Source organism: Eleutherodactylus coqui, chromosome 7 (genome assembly GCF_035609145.1).
Source record: "Eleutherodactylus coqui strain aEleCoq1 chromosome 7, aEleCoq1.hap1, whole genome shotgun sequence".
Lineage (NCBI taxonomy): Eukaryota > Metazoa > Chordata > Amphibia > Anura > Eleutherodactylidae > Eleutherodactylus > Eleutherodactylus coqui.
In genome coordinates, this window is record NC_089843.1 from 134,555,128 (window position 1) to 134,580,037 (window position 24,910).

General features: G+C 42.7%; 1 protein-coding gene across 1 annotated transcript; it reads left to right on the forward strand.

Annotated features, from left to right (window-relative positions):
- Nucleotides 1-24,870, forward strand: LOC136573396 (malate synthase-like). Its single transcript, XM_066574691.1, has 14 exons — nt 1-140; nt 1,771-1,989; nt 4,535-4,625; nt 4,700-4,776; nt 6,005-6,115; nt 7,693-7,752; nt 12,710-12,866; nt 15,523-15,721; nt 17,424-17,502; nt 20,534-20,623; nt 20,824-20,896; nt 20,993-21,060; nt 23,789-23,916; nt 24,431-24,870. The coding sequence occupies exons 1-14, from the start codon at nt 15-17 to the stop codon at nt 24,552-24,554; spliced, it is 1,602 nt and encodes a 533-aa protein (XP_066430788.1). The 5' UTR covers nt 1-14; the 3' UTR covers nt 24,555-24,870.
- The last annotated feature ends 40 nt before the right edge of the window (nt 24,871-24,910 follow it).

Genomic DNA, 24,910 nt, shown 5'->3' on the forward strand with positions numbered 1-24,910 from the left:
AATACTACAAAGAAATGGATAACGTGGAACTAAGTGACCCTCCATTTGGCTTGGAAAAGGAGTTTAACGCGCTGCTCACTCCCGATGCCATCCGTTTTATAGCTCAGCTCACTTCTGCATTTAGTAATGATGTTGACAAGGTGAGAAATTGTGACAATGTTATTACCACATGTGTACGTAAATTCAATATATAAAGTATTTATGCAAAAATATCAATAAGATAGTGTACTTCTCACTACAGAGCCTCGTGTAGCACAGAGTTTTAAGGCAGCAGAAATGCAGTCCTAAGCTCTCGGTCATGACCTGAAGGTTGTGAGTTCAATCCCCATTTGGTTCAGGTAGCCAGCTCAAGGTTGACTCAGCCTTACGAGGTCAGTAAAATGAGTACCCAGCCTGGGGGGTAAAGGTTGCAATGGCAAATCACCCTGCAAAAACAGTCTGCCCAGAAAACGTCATAATGTGACGTCACCCTATGGGTCAGTCATGACTCGATGCTTGCACTAGGAGACTTTACCTTTACCTACCTCTCACTACACATTATATAATATTCTTCTCTATATGCCATGTTAAGGCTATGTTAGGAAATGTATTATTTCATTATAATACACACCTCTGCTGATGCTGGTCCTAAGTGCAGTCCTAAGCTCTCACTTACAACCTGAAGGTTGTGGGTTCAATCCCTATGTGGTTCAGGTAGCCAGCTCAAGGTTGACTTAGCCTTCCATCCTTCCGAGGTTGGTAAAACGAGTACCCAGCTTGCTGAAGGTTAAAGATGGCAATGGCAAATCCCCCCACAAAAACAGTCTGCCAAGAAAACGTCATAATGTGACGTCACCCTATGGGTCAGTCATGACTCGGTGCTTGCACCAGGGAACTTTACCTTTACCTACCTCTCACTACACATTATATAATATTCTTCTCTATATGCCATGTTAAGGCTATAGTAGGAAATGTGTTATTTATTATAATACGCACTTCAGCTGATGTAGGTCCTCTTTTTGATGTTGAGTCATGGCATGTAATTACCTCCTAAAAATAGTGGGGCACATCTACCAAATTATTTACACCAGTTTTGCATTATACAAAAGTCGCAAAAATTTGGATATGCCTTATTTGCGCCATAATTTGCGACCTTTTACTTTTTTTCGGCACTTTTGAAAAGTGGTGCAAAAAGGAGACAGAGATTAACAGTATGGGGAGCAGGGGCATAACTATAGAGGATGCGGTTGCACCCGGGCCCAGGAGCCTTATGGGGCCCATAAGGCTTCTCTTCTCCATATAGAGATCCCAGTACTATGAATAAAGCATTATAGTTGGGGGCCCTTTTATAGGTTTTGCATTGGGGCCCAGAAGCTTCAAGTTACGCCTCTGATGGGGAGGGCTTCTTATCATCTGACAATCTAATGTGTAAGGGATGCCCCTGACCCTTTGTTCCCTTGGGAAAGCAATGCTGTGAGATTTGAATGTGCACGTTTATGAGGAAGTCAGGGGAATCGTGATTGGCCCGCATTAAGGAATTCAGCTTTCACATGAATTATTCACATACTCACATTTCGATGTAACATAGTAGGCTGAATAAAGACTTATGTCCATCCTATTCAGCCTATTACCCCCAATGTTGATCCAGAGGAAGATAAAAAAACAGTCATGTAGACATGATGATGTGGTTCTCTGTTACAGATATTACGTTGGGTCAAGGAGCTTCAAATTATGCCTCTAGTTAGAAATTAAAGATTTTGTATATAGTAAGGTTTTTTCTATATCTTCCAGGTTTTGTGGAATCGAACAGCACGAAAAGTTGAGCTTGACTTAACCAATAGCTATCCTGATTTTTCACTGGATACTGCACATATTAGAAATGACACAAACTGGAGAGTGGCAGCTGTCCCCCGCAGACTTCAGAACAGACACGTGGATATTGGGGATACAGCACCATCCCAAACAGAACGTTTCCATAAAGCATTGATGTCCTCTGCTCAAGGAATACAGGTATGAAATAGACTTCTTATTCACATAAGAAAGTGACTTCTGGACCTCCACACACTTCTCCAACCCGGCTGTATCACCCCAGACAAGCCACAGCACTCAGTAATAACAAGCATGCAGTCTGTTAAGCTCTATTAATAAATTAGAGTCCAAAAGTACAATGAACTGCAATAAAGAAGTTTACAAGTGGTCGTAAGTTCAAGTTCCCTAGTGGGACTAAAAAAAATAAAAACGTTAAAATAAGTTTAATTAAATTTTTTAAAAGTATGAAATATGAAAAGTTCAGTTTTCACATAAGAAAAGAAATAAACATAATTGTTATAATAAAAGTCAAACATACTTAAATATTGCATTATTTATCTCGGATGGTGAATGTCGTAAAAAAAAATCATAACGCCAGAACTGTGTTTTTGGGCACCCCGTCTGCTAAGAGAATTGAATGAAAAGTAATCAAAAAGTCATATGAACCCCAAAGATGGTAGCAATAAAACCAAGAGGTAGCCCCATGAAAAACAAACCGCATACTGCTCCCAACAGCAGAAAATATAAAAAGTTATGGGTCTCAGAATATGGTTACAGTTAGACAGTAAAACACAAAAAGCTATATAAATTTAGAATCCCTGAATTAGTACAGACCTGCAGAATAAAGTTAATAAGTCATTTTTTCTGCACCATTAACACTGTAAAAACAAAACCCCAAAAGAGAATGCTTAATCAGCTCTCTTTTTCCTCACATTTCCCAGCATAACTCTCTCCCTCTTCTCAGTCCCCACCATGGTTCTCCCTCTCCTCAGTCCCCAGCATAACTCTCTCTCTCTTCTTAATCCCCAACATGGTTCTCCCTGTCCTCAGTCCCCAGCATGGTGTTCCCTCTCATCAGTCCCTAGCATAGTGTTCCCTCTCCTCAGTCCCCAGCATGGTGTTCCCTCTCCTCAGTCCCCAGCATGGTGTTCCCTCTCCTCAGTCCCCAGCATGGTGTTCCCTCTCCTCAATCTCCAGCATGGTTCTCCCTCTCCTCAGTTCCTAGCATAACTCTCCCTCTCCTTAGTCTCCAGCATGGTGTTCCTTCTCATCAGTCCCCATCATGGTGTTCCCTCTCATCAGTCCCCAGCATGGTGTTCCCTCTCCTCGGTCCCCAGCATGGTGTTCCCTCTCCTCAGTCCCCAGCATGGTGTTCCCTCTCCTCAATCTCCAGCATGGTTCTCCCTCTCCTCAGTTCCTAGCATAACTCTCCCTCTCCTTAGTCTCCAGCATGGTGTTCCTTCTCATTAGTCCCCATCATGGTGTTCCCTCTCCTCAGTCTCCACCATGGTTCTCCCTCTCCTCAGTCCTCAGCATAACTCTCTCCCTTTCCTCCCAACAGCAGGAAATATAAAAAGTTATGGGTCTCAGAATATGGCGACAGTTAGACAGTAAAACACAAAAAGCTATATAAATTTAGAATCCCTGAATTTGTACGGATCTGCAGAATAAAGTTAATAAGTCATTTTTTCTGCACCATAAACACTGTAAATACAAAACCCCAAAAGAGAATGCTTAATCAGCTCTCCTTTTTCTCACATTTCCCAGCATAGCTCTCTCCCTCTTCTCAGTCCCCAGCATGGTTCCCCCTCTCCTCAGTCCCCAGCATGGTTCTCTCTCTCCTCAGTCCCCAGCATAACTCTCCCTCTCCTCAGTCCCCAGCATGGTGTTCCCTCTCATCAGTCCCTAGCATAGTGTTCCCTCTCCTCAGTCCCCAGCATGGTGTTCCCTCTCCTCGGTCCCCAGCATGTTTCTCCCTCTCCTCAGTCTCCAGCATACTGTTCCCTCTCCTCGGTCCCCAGCATGTTTCTCCCTCTCCTCAGTCCCCAGCATGGTTCTCCCTCTCCTCGGTCCCCAGCATGGTTCTCCCTCTCCTCGGTCCCCAGCATGGTTCTCCCTCTCCTCGGTCCCCAGCATAGTTCTCCCTCTCTTGGGTTCCCAGCATGGTTCTCCCTCTCCTCGGCCCTCAGCATGGTTCTCCCTCTCCTCGGTCCCAACCATGGTTCTCCTTATCCTCGGTTGCCAGCATCGTTTTCCCTCACCTCGGCCCTCAGCATGCTTCTCCCTCTCCTCGGTCCCCAGCATGGTTCTCCTTCTCCTCGATTCCCAGCATGGTTCTCCCTCTCTTCGGTTCCCAGCATGGTTCTCCCTCTCCTCGGCCCTCAGCATGGTTCTCCCTCTCCTCAGTCCTCAGCATGGTTCTCCCCCTCTTCTCTGTCCCCAAGATGACTCTCCTTCTCGTCAGCACCCAGTATAACTCTCCTTTCTCAGTCCCCAGGATGGCTTTTGGTTATTGTAGGGAAGTTCTTTTCCCAAGAGCTGGTTTTCTAGAATGATTGCTTTGTGTTATGTAGTTTCATAGGTGTGTTTATTGAGTCAGTGCACTCACTCACAACATGTGTATCTGTTAGCTCATATAACAGGTAGCAAATAAAATCTGTTTTTATTGACCTTAAGCAGAATAGATTGCACACTGTGATTTCTGCTATTGTAAGGTATGTTCCATTTACAAGTCATTCTGACCTAGGTGGATTTTGATGATGGTAACTGTCCGACATTCTACAATCAGATCAAAGGGATTTTTAATATTTACCAAGTTGTTCATGGCCTGATACCAGGTAATACGAAGGGGGATTATACCTGATTATTTACATATGCCATGTTTTACTTATGTTTTACTTGTCATCTGCAGGTTTACCTCCAATCTCTGAGGCCCCTGTGTTAATGCTTAGACCAAGGGCTTGGAACATGGTAGAACATAACATGCTGGTAATATATCCTAATCTTTGTGCACAATATATCCCCTGATGTGTTTTGGACTAGACATTACTTGAGCTCTGATGTTACTGACTGTATTTCAGAATCACTGTGCATACAAGTGAATGCATGTATTGTTATATGTAATGCATCACCGTGGGCCAACAGCATTACACGTGTGTAAAGTACTTGTTCTCAGCAGCAGAAGAAGAAAATAAGATTTTGAAATGCAGTGTTTCCTTCAGGAACAACCCAAGCCAAATATACGGTTTTAGGCATGCCATTACTACATGTGTCAGTGATGCACACTTTTCTCAGTTGTACAATGTATAGCTGGCCGACATACCACTAAGGATCCAGGATCTTACTGTAACGCAAAATAGTAGTAATGTACAAGCAAAGTGGGGTTCTGGTGATATTTGGCATGAAAACAGCATTTAGGCCAGTTTCACATCTGAATTGGAACCTCCGGCCGGTTCCATCAGAGATCCGGCTCAAAATACCGGAAGAAAATGCGCTGCATGCAGAGCTTTATCTTCAATCCAAATGCTGGGCAGCTGAGACAGAGCTGTTTGGCCGCATGGATTCCCCTTTCCTGTTCCTCCCCGAATGAAGCAGGAAAGCAAAACCCCCAATGCAAGTGTGAAACCACGCTTAGAAGTACTTTTCTGAAAATTCCATGTAATGTTCTATATTTATAGAAATATAAATTGCATCTAAATACATGCATTAAGTGTGATTTCTCAGAACCTCTGTCCATCAACATGGGGCTGGCCATATATTACACCAGTAGAGGAAATGTAATATTACATGGCAAACACTCAAGATGCTCTTTGTTAGGGCCCTCTGTTCTGGCTAATATAAGGGATGCCAAGGAGTGGAGGCCCCTGTATGATATCATAACTCTACCCCTTTAAAAGGGTTTGCTCTTTAGCTATAGAGAAATGCCTAATGTTTCTTGTTTCTCTCTTTCTCAATAAATTCTACAAAAAAATTTATTATCAAAGTACAAAAAATGTGAAATATTAAAATATATTCCGGAAGTGAGTATAGCAATTTATAGTCTTCAGAGAGAACTGGAGACCACCTTGGTTTTTTTAGATGCACAATATAGTATGATACTTATGAGGGAGAGGTCTTTCAAACCCTCTATCTGCTTTTTACAAGGGTATAAAAGACTTTATCTTATAATTCAGTATATGCTGAACACAACTCTCTAAATGCAGATTTCTCATGACAGGTAAAGGGCAGGGAGGTCCCAGGCCCCCTCTTTGATTATGGCCTACTCATGTACCACACTGGAAGAAAGCTTTATGAAAGTGAATCTGGACCCTTTTTCTATTTATCAAAGGTTGGTTAAATTATTACTTTTCCCCATCAAAATACTTGAAGCTTTTGTCCAGGTCTAGATTAAAGGGTCTGCTATTTGTCCAGAAACAGGGCCACAGCTCTCTATATTCTGTGCCTGGTATTGCTACTCACCCCTATTCATGTGAATGGAGCTACGCACACAGCTCACAGACAGATTTAGCACTATTTCTGTAAAAACAGACTCTTTATTCTACTCCATGACAACCACCTTTTAAAGGGATTTTCTAGGACTTAGGATAAGCCACCAATGTTTTATTAGTTGGGGCCCCAGGAACCCTTCAATCAGCAGAATGAATGGGGCAAGCGTAGTGCCCTCTTCATTGTTCACACGAGCAAAGTGGCTTGTCTATAAGGACGGCTATGCCTGGTAATACAGCTTGTATATTTGTGTGCGGCTGGGGCTGGAGCACATTTAATGGAGCTTCTGGCTATTACATTGTACTGATCAGTGGGGGTTTTTCATAAACATTCTGGGAAATGTTTTTAAAGTACTTTTATGAATATTATACAATTTAAAGAGGTGACATTAGGTTATCCCCAAGAATTACCTGTGGCCAAGCACCTTTCTAGTCACAGACACAACATAAAACACATGAAAGTCACCATATTAAAAGGCAATATCAAGTCACAAAGCCATAGAAGAATTTGGGAGTATAAATTTATAACAACTTTTGACACTTTCAACAGAGGGTTAAATTCTCCAAGATGATAAATGTGTGACTGAGATGTATGAGAAATCTATAGCACAGATAACACTCTGGCCTGGTGACCCCCTAACACTATTTCAGAGACCATAAAACTGTCACATCTTTATCAGTGAACTATTTAAGTATTTATTTATTTGTGTGTGACCCACCATTTGTCAATTTTTATATTTTTCATAGTTAAAGATGTTTGATTTCTCTTTTTTTCCTCATTTACATAGAATCAACTGTTTTCAAAATCAGTTTGGTTGTTCTGGGAAGCAGCATCGGATTGCACAGACATTCCGTGAGATTTCCACAGGGGAAAGGCTGCTTCAAAATCCACGCCATTTGGCGCAGGGTTTGAAGCGGCTTTTTGGCCTATATTCCGCAGCGGAAATCTCTCCCCATAGAGAGAAGAGAGTCAGCAGGGGAAACTGCGCCAAAATTGACATGTTGTGGATTTCCACGCAGCTTGTCTACAGCGGTGACCAAGATTTTTGCAAATCTTGTCCATTTTGTTGCTTCGTCTCAGTTTTAAAAATGCATGCAGAATTTCCGTGCAGAGGATCCGTATGGAAATTCCGAAGCTGTGAACCCTTAGTGTTTGGTCAACAGCTATCTAAAGTGTATGCCATCTTTACTACAGCTCAGTAACAATATTTTTAGGAAAAGGAAGAATGTGATCTTCTGCTTAGACCTTACATGTTCATCATGATAAGAGTTGTGTTCCGTGAATGAAGCAGTGGCTGGACAGCCGAGGTTCGGCTTATTATACGCGGGGCAGGATGACTATAAGATGAGGTGGCTCTAATTTTAATTAATTGGGAAAATATTGCAGTTTTGTGCAGTAAAAATATATATTTTCTTCCAGGTGGAAAGTTTTCTAGAAGCTAGACTCTGGAATCAGATATTTGTCTGGACAGAAGAAAAGGTGAAGTTGGGAATGTTTGAGGACTCTGTTATTGGCACATTTTCATAATGAAGAATCCCATTCATATTTTGCATCTAAAGGCAGTTGGAGATCGTAATACACATTCTAATAATGTAACATCATTTCCTTACATATGTCTGCCACATCTGCCAAGCATACTGACAGATGTGATTAGTATTACAATATATGAGTAAAACATTTTTCCTTCATCGTTTGGACATTTCTGTTTTGGAATCACATGTATAAGGGCTCATCCACAGCAGCGGCAGAGGTTCTGTCCGAAACATTCTTCACTAACTTCCATTAAAAAACAGAATGAAATAGCGCCGCATGCTGCACTATTTTGTCCTGTAAAATGCTAGACGCTCGGACACGAACAGAACAGACTCCATTATAGTCAATCATATGACGGTTCAGTTCAGTTATTGGGTGCAGTTTTCCTGCTCCCATAACGGAACCCCGAAGAGCAAATGTGAAGAAGCCCTTACTGAGTGTAGCCAATATTTTCTATTACACTCCAGACCCCAGGGTTATTTCAGTGCTCTAAAGGGAATGTGTCAGCTATATAATTTTACTAATCAAAAATAGTTAAGAAAGAAAAATTGGGGCACATTTACTAATGTTGGGGCATCATGTGAGCAGTGGAGACACACCAGGAGAGCTCCCACCTGTCATGCCAGCTTGCTTTTCTACCTGAGGCGGTGTTTTTTTAACTCTTCTGTGCTGGCTGCCTTGCTGGTTCCCGGGCCTTTAGTTGTGCTGCACCACGGCTCCGGTTGTAGGGAAGCGGAGGAGCAGTGATAGCAGAGGCTGGTCTGTCGTAAGGCCTGTTTGTTGTTTAGTCAAGTTGCAATGACGAGAGGGAAAGAAGCCGGCGATGTACGTGCGCTTCATGATAGCGCTCAGGCATCTCTGAACGCTACTGCAAATACTTTGCACTGTGAAGCTGACTGTGCAATATTGGAGGCAATATCAAGTACTAAATGGGGCGATCGTGCAGAATGTATGAAACATTTTGACCATTCTGAGTAATGCCACGATACGGGGAATAGGTTCGTAGAATTTGCTCGTTCAACTCCTCCTGCCACGTTGGTAAGAATTGCTTAGGAAACATATATAGCTATATTTGCCTCCTCTGATGGGATGTTTAATATGTTATCCCACTCTGTAATTGAGAAGAATAAGCAGGGCCCTGTTTTATATACTTCATCTGCCTCTGCAAATACTATTATGCAGGCCATTTCAGTACAAGCTAGTGATGTGGATAGGCAAAATGATATAGAAAATGAACCTACCATACATGATGTTTAGCTGTCACTAAAAGCAATAATCAAATAAGGAAGATGGAATGCCACCTATTCAAAGGCAGCATTCCTGCAAATCAATGTCAGACCCTTTATACAAGTCTTTATAACAATGATTGGGAATTGAAAACCAAAAGCTACAAAATTATACACAGACAGCTGTTTTGGGGTTTTTGCCCCTCATCAGTGTGCAGTAGGTTTTGGGCTTGGCTAGTGAGAGGTCTATGACTTAGGTCAGGAAGGGTATCATTACTCCTTAAGGAGAGCAGTGAGGAGACTTATAAGGCCATATTTGCTCCTCTGGGAATTTTGCTAGATGGCCTTATAAGTCAGTCTCCTCACTCACCTCCTAGGTGTCTCCCCTCACACCTTCTAGGTGCTCTCCTTAAGGAAACATTATACCCTTCCTGGCCTAAAAGCAATGCTGTTTGGGCTTTCCTCTCTGCTCAGGTTGGTAACCTGGATGTTGCATTATTGAGACATGATTTGCACAAAGTTACTGAAAGATTGTCTAAAGCAGAGACATGTGTTAATGAAGTGGAAGAAAAAATTGATAATTGTAAGTAGTCCATCCGTAATTTGCAATATAAAGCAGATGATCTGGAAAATAGACTAAGGAGAAATGATTTGAGACTGGTGGGGGTCCCAGAAAAGGTGGAAGGATTGTATCTGAGATCATTTTCTGAGGGATGGCTGATGTCAACTATTGGCAAAGATATTTTGTCAGCTTTCTTTGCTGTGGAAAGGGCTCTTAGAAGTCCTGCTAAACCACCTCCAGCTGGTGCCATACCAAGAACGGTTTTGATAAAACTGCATTATAAAGATCAGTACATTATTTTAAAGTTAGCCATAGAAATTTAAGAGTTAGCTATGGATGGTCATCGTATAGCTGTCTTTCCAGATTATTTGTTGGATATACAGAAAAGCGAAGAGAAAGTTACAGGGTTTACAGCTGCCTTATGGCTCAGTCACACGGGCGCATCGGCACCCGTACACCGTCGCCGATGCGCCCATGTGACTGAGCCCTTCCTGCAGGAAGAAGACGGCTGTACCTCAAGACAGACGTCTCTCTACAGCGCTGAAGAAAGAACACATGACCGGCAATGAAGGCGGTCACATGTTCTTTCTCCCAGCGCTGCGGAGAGACATCTGTCTTGAGGTACGGCCGTCTTCCTCCTGCAGAAACATGGGCGCCGGCACGGCTGAGAGTTGTGATGCAGAGGAGATTTTTTTCTTCCTAGGGATGACCCTCCTGGATTGATAAACATGAGCAATATTCACATGGTCGTATGTGTAAAATGCTGCTAACTATCCCTGCGTATGGCAGCGATTGTGCACTGTGCATGAAAGCGTATTTCCACTGTCTCATAGCTGCACGCATGTAATACGTGGTAAAAGAGAACTTGCAATGTATACAATGTATATATGCTCATGTGAACGGATCAATGAAAATCAATGTACGTTCATTGACTCCATTCACCAGGTATTACGCGCACAACATCGTACGTAATACAAGATGAAAATACGTTTGTGGGAATGAGGGCTATTAAGTAGTCCTGTTTATTAGTGGATTATTAGTACAGAGTTTGATTTAAGACTGATTTTACCTTATCGCAGTGACTGTGCGGCACTTCAGCTCTTCTATAAGACCAGCTCTGGCCCGGTAAGCTCTGCCTGGCGGCTAGGTCCCCTTGCAGATTTCTCCTCTTGAAGTGCCCCTAGTAGTAGGCCTGTACAGCAGTGTGCTACCAAACACTGTCTGCGGCATTTAGCGCCATGTCTGACTCCCGAGCTGAAGGCTCCAGACAGGCCCCAGCCAGAGCCACTCACGTTGCATGCTCTTGCTGTAATTCCAAAATTTCATGGCAACTGTCTGAGTAGTTTTGTCACAATTGTTTTCCATTAAGAGAAGGCAGGCTACCGTTAAACTGCCTACATCCACCCCTGCCATCCAGCTGCCATAGGTTGCCTGTCACATGCAGTGTTGGACCTCACTAAAACGTTCATCTCCATCGTAGACAGGTTGGATCATACTAACCGACTACTGTCCCTGAACATGCCTGATGGAGATGAGTCCTCCACTCAAGATCTCTCTTGTGGTAGACCCCAGAAGAGAGCCAGGCTTTCTCGCTCAAGTCTTCCCAGTCCCAAGCATTGTGATCTTGCCCAGTCCCTATCGGGAAACGATCCATTTCCTCAGATTCTGACCCGGATGAATAACAGGCATCTAAAATCTGCATTATGGCCGATAGCCTGATAGTCGCCATGAGGGACACCCTTCAGGTGAAGGATCAGACATCTACAGCATCTGCAGAAGTATGTTCCTTCAGACGCCCAAAACATTCTCCAAAGGTTTTTCCCCCTCATACGGAGTTCAGGGATCTCTTAACCAGAGAATGGAACCATCCTGACAAATGCTTTACCAAACTAAAGCATTTGGATGTTAGGTACCCCTTCCTGGATGGGTTAGTCAAGACGTTTTCGTCTTCACCAGCTGTAAATCTCTCAGTGTCTCATTTATCATAACAAACTAGCCTTCCGATGGCGGATGCTTCGTTATTCAGGATGTGCGTGACAAAAAGCTGGAATCACTGACCAGACTTTCTTTGAGGCAGTGAGTTCAGCACTGCGACCGGTTTTCCCTTCAATAATAGTTTAATAATATGCTGGTTATTCCAGTTCACATAATACACTTTGTAGAATAGATCTTCTGATAGATACTCCATATATCCTTCCTTATGTTCGTAGAGTGGAATATCTACCGCAAACTATGTCTAATCACTCTCCACTCTATTTGTCGTTGATTATGAATGGTGGGGATTTGGTTTGGATAGAGTTTGGAGGGTAAATCCCTTTTGGTTGAATCTGTTTGATGGTAATGCTAGAATGGAGGGGCTTTATTGGATTTTTTTATTATTAATAATGGCTCTTCCTCAGTATCTACAGTGTGGGATGCTTTGAAGGCATTTGTACATGGTCATTACATACAGATTAGTCTACATAAGTTCCAATTTTGGGACGTTATTAGGGCCCTTTATTGACAAGCTTTAGATGCAGAGCAAGCGTGTATATATTTTTCCACTAATCAGCGACAATCCAAATATTCTTGATGCCACATGCTTTACAGAGAAGGCATGGTTTCACTTCTCTGGCTATGTAAGCTCTCAAAATATGCAGATGTGGGCAGCTGAAAATCCTCCGGACATCAATGAGACACCACTTCTTCCTTTCATCTGCTGCACAATATCATGTTGACATAATTGGCCCCATATTTTTTGACCAGTGCAGCATATGTTTGTAAAGCAATTGGACGTTGAGAAGATTAGCATTGGCTACTTTTAACAGGATTGGGCGACCTGTCACACCTCCAACGCGACTATGCCTGAGATCTGAGTTTTTTTGGGAGGTCGAATCACTTCTAAGGAACGTTGGCTGCCACGGTCACCTGATTTGACACCACTGGACTTTTTCAAGAAAATATATTTATTAGTCTTGTAGTTGCCGATGATATTTTTCCAGGCCTCCAGCGAGTAGAACACCCTATATTTACTATAACAGACTTGTCAGCAGAACTGACAGATCATCCTTAAATGCATTCTTCACACACAAGTAAAACAGCTATTGACAATATGTTTTTGTTGTTAACCACATAGTTACGTCTACCACTTGGAAGCATTAAAGCCACCGTGCTGATTGAAAATGTGCTGGCATCATTTGAGATGGAAGAAATCCTGTACGTGCTAAAGGAGCACTCCGCTGGCTTAAACTGCGGTATTTGGGATTACGCAGCGTCTTTTGTTAACAAGTTTGGTAAGTTGAGAATGAACGTGATGATTAACAAAGACTACAGCAAAACTATAATTTCTCATTTTTGACCCCCTAAACGTCTACATATATGCTGTGTAAGGACCTTCAAACATTTGTTATCATAAACCGATCCCACCGAAGAAAATTAACTTTCATTCACGGACGCGGTGCAGATGTTCATGTGTGAAGTTTTCTGAGTTATCGGCAATGTTGATTCACGGCTCCTGCGTCATCCAACATCCTTTCCAGGATAAGTCACTCAAGAGCGGAGGGATGGGGTTTAGGAGGTGTTGCCCCCAATAACTGAGGACACTTCACATACTTTGTGATTCTCTTGCATGTGTTACGGGACTGAATAAAAGTCTGTTTACTCAGATCTACTAGGTTTATGATGGTGGGCATAGGACATTTGAGCACTCCCTAGCCTACCATCAAGGCGATGGGAACTATCTCTTGTCATGCTCTGACCTCTTGAGCTCTCTATCTTTTTGTAGGGATTGCAGTCTATGAATTAATCTTGAGCATACTGGGGGATAGAAAGAGAAAACAGAAAAAAGGGGAAAAAAAAGGAGGGTGTTGGAAAAAATATTCCTTTGAGTATAGGGAGGATTGACTCCTTACCCTGCCACGCTATTTTTCTCATTGCATATATATGCATGAGTGGCTAGGGACTCTAGGACTTTGAACCTCCTTTACTTAACTATATGCAATTGGATCTGTTTTTGAGGTATTATTACCTCCAGTCCAAACTCTAAACCCAGGGATCTCATGCACGAAGTACTCTCTATCCCTACTCTCACTGAAAAGAGATCCTATTGACCATTTCATCTGGCATAGGATAACGTAAAGTGAGATTGATAGAGAAGAAGGGTTTAATACTTTGAAATAAATAACCTCGTACCTACAACCTTTATCTATCTCTATATCGAGGCTAAACCCTATTAGCTCTAATCGAACGCTAAGAGCTCACTCTCTGATTGAGGACTTTATACTTTAAGTGATACTCTAATTATTTACCATCATAACTCTTGAAATATTATCACTACAACTCTCTAAGTACCAAGTCTCCTGAGGATCCACGTACATTTAGTGGTGAAACGCGTAGAGTAGGAGTACTGTTTACAATGAGTAAAAATATTGATAATTAAAATCTCTGATACACCGCCCTTTTGAGCTGTTAACAACTTTTCAGCTCATTAGGCAGGAAGCTTTAACAGAGATAATTATTTCTCTAGGTTGAGTATTATTTTCTCTCAAACCTGAGAATTTCCGGTCAAATATTGTCGCTTTCAGTAGGAGTACTGTTCACAATGAATAAAAACATGGACTAAAATCCAAATGTCTGACACACTGCCTCTTAGAGCCGTTGATAACTCCTCAGCCCACTAGGCAGGAAGTTTTGACAGAGATAATTATTTCCTCGGGTTGAGTATTATTTTTTCTCAATCCGAGTATTTCTGTTCAAACATTGTCACTATATAAATAAAACTACAGATATCCCATTGGGGGCTTGTTTTAGGAAATTCCATGAACAGCTCCTTTGTAGTTTGTACTCCCAACTGATGTGCGACATCAATAAATACGGAGTATCAGAAGAAACACCAAGCTGTATTATTGAAACCCACCAGTCCATTTCCAATTGACTATTAGGTGGGCTGACGTCCTCTTTACAACTTGGAGTTTATGTCTGTCTTTTGTTGTGCCCAATTGTGTGTTTTTTTAAAATAAAATTTAATAAAATTTATTATTTTAACCAAGTCACGTCTGTGAATAGGGCCTTCTTAAATTTTCAGTTTGACTTGTGCTGCCCTCTCTGTGAATATAATATGGCATAGGACATTTGAGCTCGTTTCCTCAGCCTCTATTTATTGGTCTTACAAGTTTATGGAGGTCAAAACTGATAACAGGATCCCTTTAAATAGTTATGACATTGGTGTTGCTACAATTAATGTGTCAAGATATTAACACTCATAAAACCCAATATAAATACAGTATGACAATACATTCATTTTGCTGTGTGCATGAACTAATTTCTATACAGAAAATACGCCACTCACTGCCTACTAGTGATCCTAATTAGTCAATAAGTGGATTTTACAGCTGCTGTTATGTTGGCCATAAACATAAGAAGGCTGTCAGGTAAACGGTTGCTCGGTCCACAACTATTATATCTCCCTCATACGGCTGTTGGAGTATGCATGTTTATTCTATGGGGAGAGGGAGATAAGCCGCCGGCAGACACTTCCATCATGAGTAATTCAATGTGACTGAGCTTGGTATGCCCCCCCCCCCCCCCCCCCCCCATCAACATCAGTCAGCGGCCCCAAACACATCCGATTGCATCCCAAAGAAATAGTTTGATTTTGCTGAAATGAATCTAATGTAAACTGGCAGCTTTACCATTCCTTGTTGTTTATATCGGCCGAAAGTGCAGAAAAATAACATACTGCACCACAATAATACCTCATTGACCTGAAGATCCTTCTCTTGTAAAACCTCCTGAATCCTTATTATTGCTTTTTATAAAGGTTAAATATGTTCAGAGCTCCAATACATCCTCATGACTTGCACTTCTTCTATATGATTAGATATCTTATATATAATACATCATACCATGAAATACATAATTGATATTATTGTTCTTCAAACAATATTTTAGGCCATCGGCCAGAATTTCTACTGCCGGATCGGAGCAAGTATGTTAATATGGAGAAGCATTTTCTAAAAAGCTACATGGATTTGTTGGTGCAAACATGCCATCGAAGAGGAGCCTTAGCCACCGGCGGAATGGCTGCCCTACTTCTGCCAAAAGACAGAGGAAGTGCGGAGTATCAAAGTGTTATTGCAGCTGTTACACAGTAAGCGGGAGAATACGTACAAGACATTGACATCTCTAATGTGTCTAGTTCTGTCTTATGGAAGATTTGCCTTATTATTGAACTGCACATAAATTAAGAAGTAACTGCACTTTCCCAAAACATGTGAGGTCATAGACACATGCTAGAGGTCTTCATTGGTGAGGGGCTGGGTGCTGAGACCTTCACAGTTTGCTGAAATGAAAGGCAAGAAGCATTTAGCCAAGCACTGTGCCCTGTCAGCTGTGATTCTGTCTCCTCAGTAGCTGAAGGCTGACTTATTGAGGTCAACTAAGCCCTTGACTAGTTAGGATAGATAACTTCCATAGGCCTCATGCACACGGTTATATACATGGTTCCCGTATGCTGCCAATTTCATATAGAATTATGCAGAGAATTTACCTTTGGGATTTAGTAAGAATTGTGGCATGCTCCATTGGATGCCTTTAATAAGGTAGTCTTTCTTAAAGAGACTGTCATCTACATATTGCAGTGCTTGAGGGGGTTCAAAGAAGGGCAACTAAATTAATAATTGGAATGGGAGGACTGGAATACCCAGAGAGGTTATCAAAATTGGGATTGCTCAGCCTGGAAAAAAGACAGCTAAGGGGCGGTCAACTAACTATGTATAAATACATGAGGGGACAATACAAGGATCTCTCCCATGATCTGTCCATACCCAGGACTACGACGGTAATAAGAGGGCATCCGCTACGTCTAGAAGAAAGCAGGTTTCATCACCAACACAGAAGGGGGTTCCTTACTGTAAGAGCAGTGAGACTGTGGAACTCTCTGCCTGAGGACGTAGTGATGGAAAAATCTATTGAGGAGTTTACGAGGGGACTAGATGTCTTTCTAGAGTGCTATGATATTACAGGATATAGATATTAGGTAACCAGCGGGGTTGTTGATCTCGAATGTTGATCCAGGGATTACTCTGGCTGCCATTGTGGAGTCAGGATTTTTTTTTTTCTTCCTCCAAATAAGGCAAATTGGCTTGCTGTGTTTTTTTTATTTTTTTTTGCCTTCCTCTAGATCAACAAGGGCAGGGGATAGAAACAGGCTGAACTAGATGGACATTGTCTTCATTCAGTCTAACTTACTATGTTACTATGTATGTTACTTTTATCCTTTTAAGTTCAGCTTGTGGACTGAAAGTATGTGACCAGCTGAGTCCAGGGATGTAAGTGTCATATTTTCCATCCCCATTGTTTCCTCAATGTGAGCTCTAAAAGCGGCCGCTCAATATATAGAGATGCGCTGCTAAGTAAATAAAATTGAAACAGGCGGACTACCTAGCAGCGCCGCTCAATGCATTGAGCAGCAACTTTCAGCACTAACACTGGGGGAACCACGGGGAGATAAGTATAACACTTACATCCCCGGACTCAACGGGTCACTTACTTTCAGCACATAAGCTGAGCTTATAGGGTTAAAAATAAGTGACAGACCCCCTTTAGAGGCATTGCTTCTAGTTAAGAATAACCCCGTAATACAGCCCTGCATGGAGGCATCATACGTCTGCACAGAGAGTGTCTACAAAATGTGTAAATAGCCAGTCGAATATATTTTCTACAGAATGGCCTTACAAGTAACCATGAAAAATGTTACCTCCTGGATCTGGGATCATCAATTTATGCCTTACTTCTACCTCACAAATAGGAAGATTGCATGTTGGTAATATACTCCTAATTCTGCATTCCAGGTTGAAACTGTTTGAAATAAATGCTGGAGTGGATGGATTTATGGTCTATGACATCGACCTGGTTGCTCCAATGCAAAAGGTAAGAGCCAGCTCAATTGTTACATCATGTAGTATGTTAAAGGGATTTCCCTGGACTATTATGCAAAAGGCCCATCCTTAGGACAGGCTATCAATATCAGATCAGTGTGGGTAAAGCTTTTGGCACCCCTACCCATCAAGTGATTGTATGGCCTGTTGAACACTGGTAAACAATGAAAGGAAGACAGCACTTGCCAATAACAGCACTATACATTTTTAGTGGTTGTGCCTGGTATTGCAGATAAGCTTCATTCACCTGATTGCAGCCAGCTGATTGGTGATGGTGCCAGGAGTTGGATCCCGCTGATATATTGATGGACCAGCCTACAGGTAGTCCATTAATATTATAGTCGCAGAAATCCCCTTTAAAGAGCCACTGCAGTGATTTTAATTAATTCATTATGTAGCTATTCCCCCAGTATATATAAGTGAGCTAGTGTTACCCTGGTTAGTTATTTCTTTCTGTCTGAATCTCCTGGCCTCTTTTTCCTCAGATGGTCATGTGATCTCAGATCTACTTGGGGTTATGATTCATTTTCTAGTAATTTTCTCAGTTTGTGTGATGCTATTACATGGATCTACTGTGTTGAGGGGCACACAGACATTCCTGTCACAGTTACTGATCACACAGTTATAATAGAGGAGATCACAGCTCATCTTCCTGACTGTACACTTATGGGCTGTAGCTTAATAAGGTGAATACAGAAGGTAATGATGATTAAACTGTTCTTCCCTGGAGACAAAAATTGTATAGCCTTAAAGGGGTTGTCCCGCGAAAGCAAGTGGGGTTATAGACTTCTGTATGGCCATATTAATGCACTTTGTAATATACATCGTGCATTAAATATGAGCCATACTGAAGTTATATACTCACCTTCCCTGCGCTGGCGTCCCCGTCTCCATGGTGCCGTCTAATTTCAGCGTCTAATGCCCGATTAGACGCGCTTGCGCAGAAGGGTCTTCTCCCTTCTGGTCGGTCCGGGCACGAGCGGCGTTCTGGCTCCGCCCCTTCTACGCATCATCACGTAGCTCCGCCCTGCCATGTGTGCCGATTCCAGCCAATCAGGAGGCTGGAATCGGCAATGGACCGCGCAGAGCCCACGGTGCACCATGGGAGAAGACCTGCGGTGCATTGTGGGTGAAGATCCCCGTGGCCATCTTGGAGGAAAAGAAGGAAGAAGTTGCAGAGAGGGGATTCGGGTAAGTAAAAATTTTTTTTTAAATTTCAACACATCCCTTGGGTTTGTCCTGCGCTGAACGGGGGGCCTATGCAAAAAAAGAAAAAACCATTTCGGCGCGGGACAAGCCCTTTGACTAATGCTGGGCTGATGCAGCATGGGATTGATTCAAAATGAAAGTAAAAAATCTTCATCACAGTGGTGTCTGATAAGGGGGCTGCACTGCAGGGAAGTGACTGCAAAACACAGAGGAGACCTCCAGAGTGTGACAGACAATCAGATGGGGGGGGGGAAGCATGGATGGAAAAACGTGTTTTCGCTGGAGTGGTCCTTTAATAGACATTGCTATTTAATTAATATATTATAGACTATAGCAGTCAAGTTCAACTTTTTTTTCAATAAATGAAGCAAATAATGGTATATTCATAGTACAAATGTTGGTGACTGACAGCACTATTGAATACAGCTGAATGGGATGTTTCTACAGGAAGCTCATGCATTTCTGCAAGCCTCCTCAGATGTACGGGAAAACTGCAGAAATGCCTTCAACAAATCTCCAGAATGTGAACACACCCTGAAGCACCTACTGCTGGAGCTGCCAACATATAACTCTGAGCCCGACAGTAATTGGATCCTTTCTTGAAATCAATACCAGCTAGTGCTGCGTAGCTGTAAGCACTCTAAGGGGGACTACCCACTACAGTTTTTTTTCACTGAAATTCGCAGTGCTTTTTTTTTAATGCAGGGGTCTATGGGACTTGTAATGTTAAAATCACAATCGCGCAAAATCGCAATTTACCGCGAAATCGCGATTTTAACATTACAAGTCCCATAGACCCCTGCAGAAAAAAAACCGCTGCGAATTTCGCAGTGAAAAAAACTGTAGTGGGTAGTAGTCACCCTTAGGCTAACTTCATACGGGCGAAAGGGTTCATATTCGTGCAGGATTTGTGCATCTCATAACGCACAAATCTAACACGATTTTCTTGCTCGCGTGAAGCTGGCCTTACACATGGCTGTTTTGTGGCTCCATTTTTGATGGAGGCATAATAGGGCATCCATAGAAACGCATGAGACCTTACTGCACCTTCAGCTGCCTTCTTTTTTATATGGAGCCTTACAAAGGGGGTTTCTTGTCAGTCTGTCAGATTCTGTAAGGTCCAAGTGTTTGGAGAAAAAAAATGTAATTGACATGGGAAGACTAGCGCTGGGGTTATTAGTTCATTAAATGAGCGCATTTGGTGATGTAGTGGCTTGATAAATAGGATAGAGGAACAGCTCTTGCATGAACGGGTATTTACTGTGTCAGTCTGCTTTTATGTGGAAATAAGGAAAATGGAACAATACCTCTGCAGCACCACCTATTAGAAAACAGCATTCCTGCAAATCAATGCTAGACTCTTTATAAAAGCCTTGTAACAATGACTGGGAATAGAAAACCAAGCCAGAATCCATACACAGACAGCTGTTTCAGGGTGTTTTCCCCCTCATCAGTGTGCAGTAGGATTCTGGCTTGGCTAGTGAGAGGCCTATGATGTGGATGAGGAACGCTATCTTTTCTCCCTAGGGAGAGCACCTAGAAGGTGCGTGAGTGAGGAGACTTATAAGGCCACTTATACTCCTCTGGGTAATATGCAAATAAGGGAGGTGGAACAATACCTCCGCAGCGCCACCTATTAGAAGGCAGATTTGGTGGCAGTTTTGCATGCAGTTTTCAAGCCCAAGCCAGAAGTGGTTCCAGCAGGAAGGAGTTGAAGTCTTTCCTTTATATTTCCTGTATCTTTAAATGCAATTTTAGTTTTGGCTTAAAAAACTGCATGAAAAAACAGCCACAAAAACCATAAACCTGTTTAGCTTTTCCAGGAGCACACAAGTGGACCAAACCAGTTGCACGTCATTCCATCGGTGAAGATCTCCCAGTCTGACTTACTTCTGATGCCTGCCGTAAGTACAAATCAGCTGCGTTATCCCAGTAACAACAGCATTAACAATTGTTTTCCTATGCTTTACACGGGGTTACACGTTCTTGATGATAAATATCTATCTATATAGATATATTTGTAGAACAGTAGAAGTATCCTTTTTACTGTATCCGATTGACACATCCTTCTTCTCACTGAAGATCTCCGGTTTGTGTTCCTCAGGGAGGCGTCACACTGTTCGGGCTGAAGTACAATATTGCTGTTGGCATACTTTTCATTGACGCCTGGCTTAAAGGTAGATTTAGCATCTTATTGTCCGGCCTAAATCTTTTGTTATTGTACTGTTATTACTTTATAGTATTGTAATTCTTCATATATTTACATGTGGTAGGGGAAGGCCATTTCTTCTATTGTGGAAAAGTGGAGGACTCGGCCACGGCTGAAATATCTCGAGCTCAGGTATGAAAGACTTAGTAGATGCATTAGAGGGCTATGCCATTAAAGACTACCGTTGCCATTAAAGACTACCATTGGGGGCCAATTTTTTTTTCATTTAAATGCATGCAATTTGGATTAACAATCATTTCTGAAATATGGCTATCGACCAAGGGTAAAAAAAAACGCTGAAATAAGCAATTTTCAGTGATAGGTGTCCTGCGTGAACACGAGAGCGGACAGGTACTCAGTGAGAAATCACTCAGTAAGTGCTAGTCGCTCAGTGCAAACAGGCAGTCCCTCTTTAAATCACTGCCTGTTTACTGTGAAAGGTGGGTGGCTGGCAGAGATCTCTGGAGTCCTCTGTCTCCATTCACAACTAACACTCCTGTGTGAAAGCACAAGACCGATAATTCTTGGTACAACTGTTGGGCACTTATGTGCTCACATGTCTCCCTGGCAAAACCACCCCAAAGGCTTATTCAGACATCCATATATCGGCCGGGTGTGAAAACCCGGCCGATATATGCTGTTCCTCTCTGCAGGGGAAGGAAGCAGTGCAATCAGCTTCCGCCCCTCGCCACTATTTGCAATAGGAGGGGGTGGGACGGAGCGGAACTTAGCTCTGCCCCTGTCCCGCCCCTCCCATTGCAAACAGTGGCGAGGGGCGGGAGCTGATTGCACTGCTTCCGGCCCATCCTGCCTCCTCCCCCTGCAGAGGACAGCATATGTCGGCCGGGCGTGAAAACCTGGCCGATATACGCACATCTGAATAAGCCCTAAGTCTCAGTAAAAAAAAAAAATCCGGCTGTGAAGCTAGACTGGCAACCTATGCTTCTTTTAGGGCAAAACCACAAGGGGCATGCACTAATATGCTCATCGCTACGGAGCGCATGAACCAGTTTTTTTTTTAACTACTTTAAAAAAAAAAAAAAAAAAAAAGGTGGGAAGATCGGTCCTGTCCTATCTTTCTCACATGTTGTATTAACTGCGTGATAGAAAGATAGGGCCAGTCTTATTTTTTTCTCCTGCGTGGTACTAACGCGCGAGAATCCCGGTAGTGTAGATGAAACCATTAAAATCAGTGGTTTTGTTTCGTCCCGTTATGTGGCTGCGATTTTCACTGCGGCATGATGGGACACAATCATTCTCATCTGTTTAAGCCCTTACATTGCACGGTTTGCACTTGTGCAGCCTGTTTACACAGGCAGATTCATCGTTGACTCATTCAGTGACAATCGTTCACCTCTCGTTCAGCGTTCACATTCCCTATGCAAAATACTGACCGAGAAGTGTTTTAACGGAACCACAAGTGAACGAGCCGACGATGAGTTTTAGCCCTGCAGAAACTGAATTACGACCGAGAAGCGAAGGATTCTCGTCCATCATTGGCTCGTGTTTAGCCTGAACGATTATCATTCATTTTTCTTTGTTTGAACAGGTATCATTCCGTATAAACGCACCTTTAATTTTACTCCGCTCTCGTTTTCCACAACTTATCAGCTAATTTATGATCACAAAGTTTAAAGTGACCGTCTGGACCTGAACAAAGATGGCTGCAGCACTTCTCCGATTACCTGATGTGCATTAGTATGCATCATTACTCTAAGACACTACATCCTGATGTGATGGGCCATTGTTGTACTGGTCAGTCAGAGCAGCATGTAGTGTCTTATGGTCCATCTACACAGGACGAGCTGTCAGGCAACTAATACCCAACAGCTCATCCCAATGATGCCCGCTCCTGTGCCGGTACACAAAAATGAAACAAAACTAAGAGAAAAGGAACATATATAGACACATGCAAAAAGCAGCCATGTACTTATGAATGCACTGATACAGGAGCGCAGGTAGAAGCACCACAACCCTCAAATGCAGACAGCCAAACTGCTATATGGAGGAGCATAGCACAGGTGCAAGTGAACAGCCACTCACACCCCCTCCTTATATTGAGGGGGCAGCTGCTTAGTACTAGTCAGTGCATTCGAAAGTATATTATTTTTTTTTATTTTTTTTGTCAGACAGGAGCGAGTATTGTTGGCATCGCTCACAGCGCTGCCGGAATAAGGGCAGAGCGTTATCACCCCCCCCCCCCCCCCAACCGCCTCCATTCACGGCAAACAGTCGTTTGGTGTAAACAGCAGTCATTGACTTTTGAACGGCGTGTTGGTCAGTTTTCTGTATGCAGTAACTGAATGGCTGAACAATTTTCATTCAGTCGCTGCATGCATTTACATGGGATGATTATTGTTCAATTTCCAAAAAGCACCATAATGCTAGGTTCACACGGGATGGATTTGCCGCGGAAATTCCATGCGGAATTTCTGTGCGGCAAATCCACCCGTGGCTCCTAATCCCTGGATTTGCCAGCCATGTGGATGAGATTTTGCAAAAATCTCGTCCACACAGGGCGGCTAATCCATTGCAGCAAAGTCAGGCGGAGCTGGCGATGCGGCACAGAATTGATAGCCGCAGCATGTCAATTCTTTTTTTTTTTTTTTTCCATTGCAGCCTCACTCCTCTCTATGGGGAGAGAAAGCCGCAATGGAATGCCAGCGGTCGAACGGCTTCAATGTACTTCCGCAGGTTTTAAAGCTGTGGCTCTCCTGGGGAAATCTCACAGCTTTTGGGTGCAGCCAAGCCGCAAGATTTCCACGGCAAATCTGCCCTGTGTGAACCCAGCCTTAGCATGTTTGATCCTTTTACATTTTCCTTAGCAGCAGTAAAGCAATCGACTTCTCTCTGGTCTTAGGTCTGGCAGTGGATAAGGCACCAGGTAAAATTAGAAGATGACGGCAGAATGGTCACGAGGGGTCTAGTGGGCGCCCTAGCACAGCAAGTGGAGCGCTGGCTGGTGGATGAGTCACAGCTCCCTCATCTGTAAGTACATATAACCTCTTGTGACAGGAAAGAAGCTGGTTTGGGTTTGCAGAACAGTAGAATAGAAATTGCTTTGCTGTCACCTTTCTGCAAATGATACGTCTGCCTGTCATCCCCATCCACAAGTGCTTTACTAAAGCAATGAAATATTTCTTCACAAGTCAATACGGATTGTTTTTTGCCCCAGAAGCCTGGCCAGATGTTACACTGAACTAATGAAGATTCTGCATACATAGTGTTTTCAAAACACAAGATGCGCAAAGTTATGGCCTCTTTCTTTATATGCTCCTCCCTAGAACAAAGTGTCAAATGAGAACCATCATTGAAAAATGTTTGACGCACAAGGCATTTAAAGCACAGAACAAAAAAAAACTGCCGCCACCATCTGTGTATTCTTCTGGTCTTTCTAGTGACACATCACAACACCACCGATATGTCAACATTGTGTTTGTGTTTTGGTGTAAGAGAAATACAATGTCTCAGCCCCCAATCTGAATACATTTTCTCTTCTCAGGCAGGAAGAACGACTACACACCGCAGCTGAATTATTTATGGAAATTGTTCTTAAAAGAGATTTCCCAGAATTCATCACCACCTACCTCAATCTGGATCATACATTCCTCAGTAGCAAGTTCTGAGTGATGGAGGCTCTACATCAACAGGTCAATGACTTACATTGTGCATCGCAAGCTCACAACTAATCAATGTACCTCTAGGCGTATCCATTGGATAGGTACAAGGCCGCTAGCGACTTTTATCTGCATTTGGAAACCCTGAAGTTGCGGCACAGTTCCAATAATCCTGTGATTGACTTCCTATATTGCCCATGTCACATCATGATCCAATCAGTTCATGACATTCCATATCAACTAGTCTTCAAACACTCTTAAATGTAATTTTTCCAGTGCACTGCAGTATGAAAGGTTAATAAAATGTAAGTGATTAGAATACAAAGTATCGACCGCCTCCCTACCGCTTATTCATATGAAGCTCC

Excerpts from the sequence above, each read along its gene's own strand:
- LOC136573396 (XM_066574691.1), top strand. The coding sequence starts at position 15 with ATGGATAACGTGGAACTAAGTGACCCTCCATTTGGCTTGGAAAAGGAG. Across the intron at positions 141-1,770 it reads TTAGTAATGATGTTGACAAG|GTTTTGTGGAATCGAACAGC; the intron begins GTGAGAAATTGT and ends TATATCTTCCAG. Across the intron at positions 20,624-20,823 it reads ACTTACTTCTGATGCCTGCC|GGAGGCGTCACACTGTTCGG; the intron begins GTAAGTACAAAT and ends TGTGTTCCTCAG.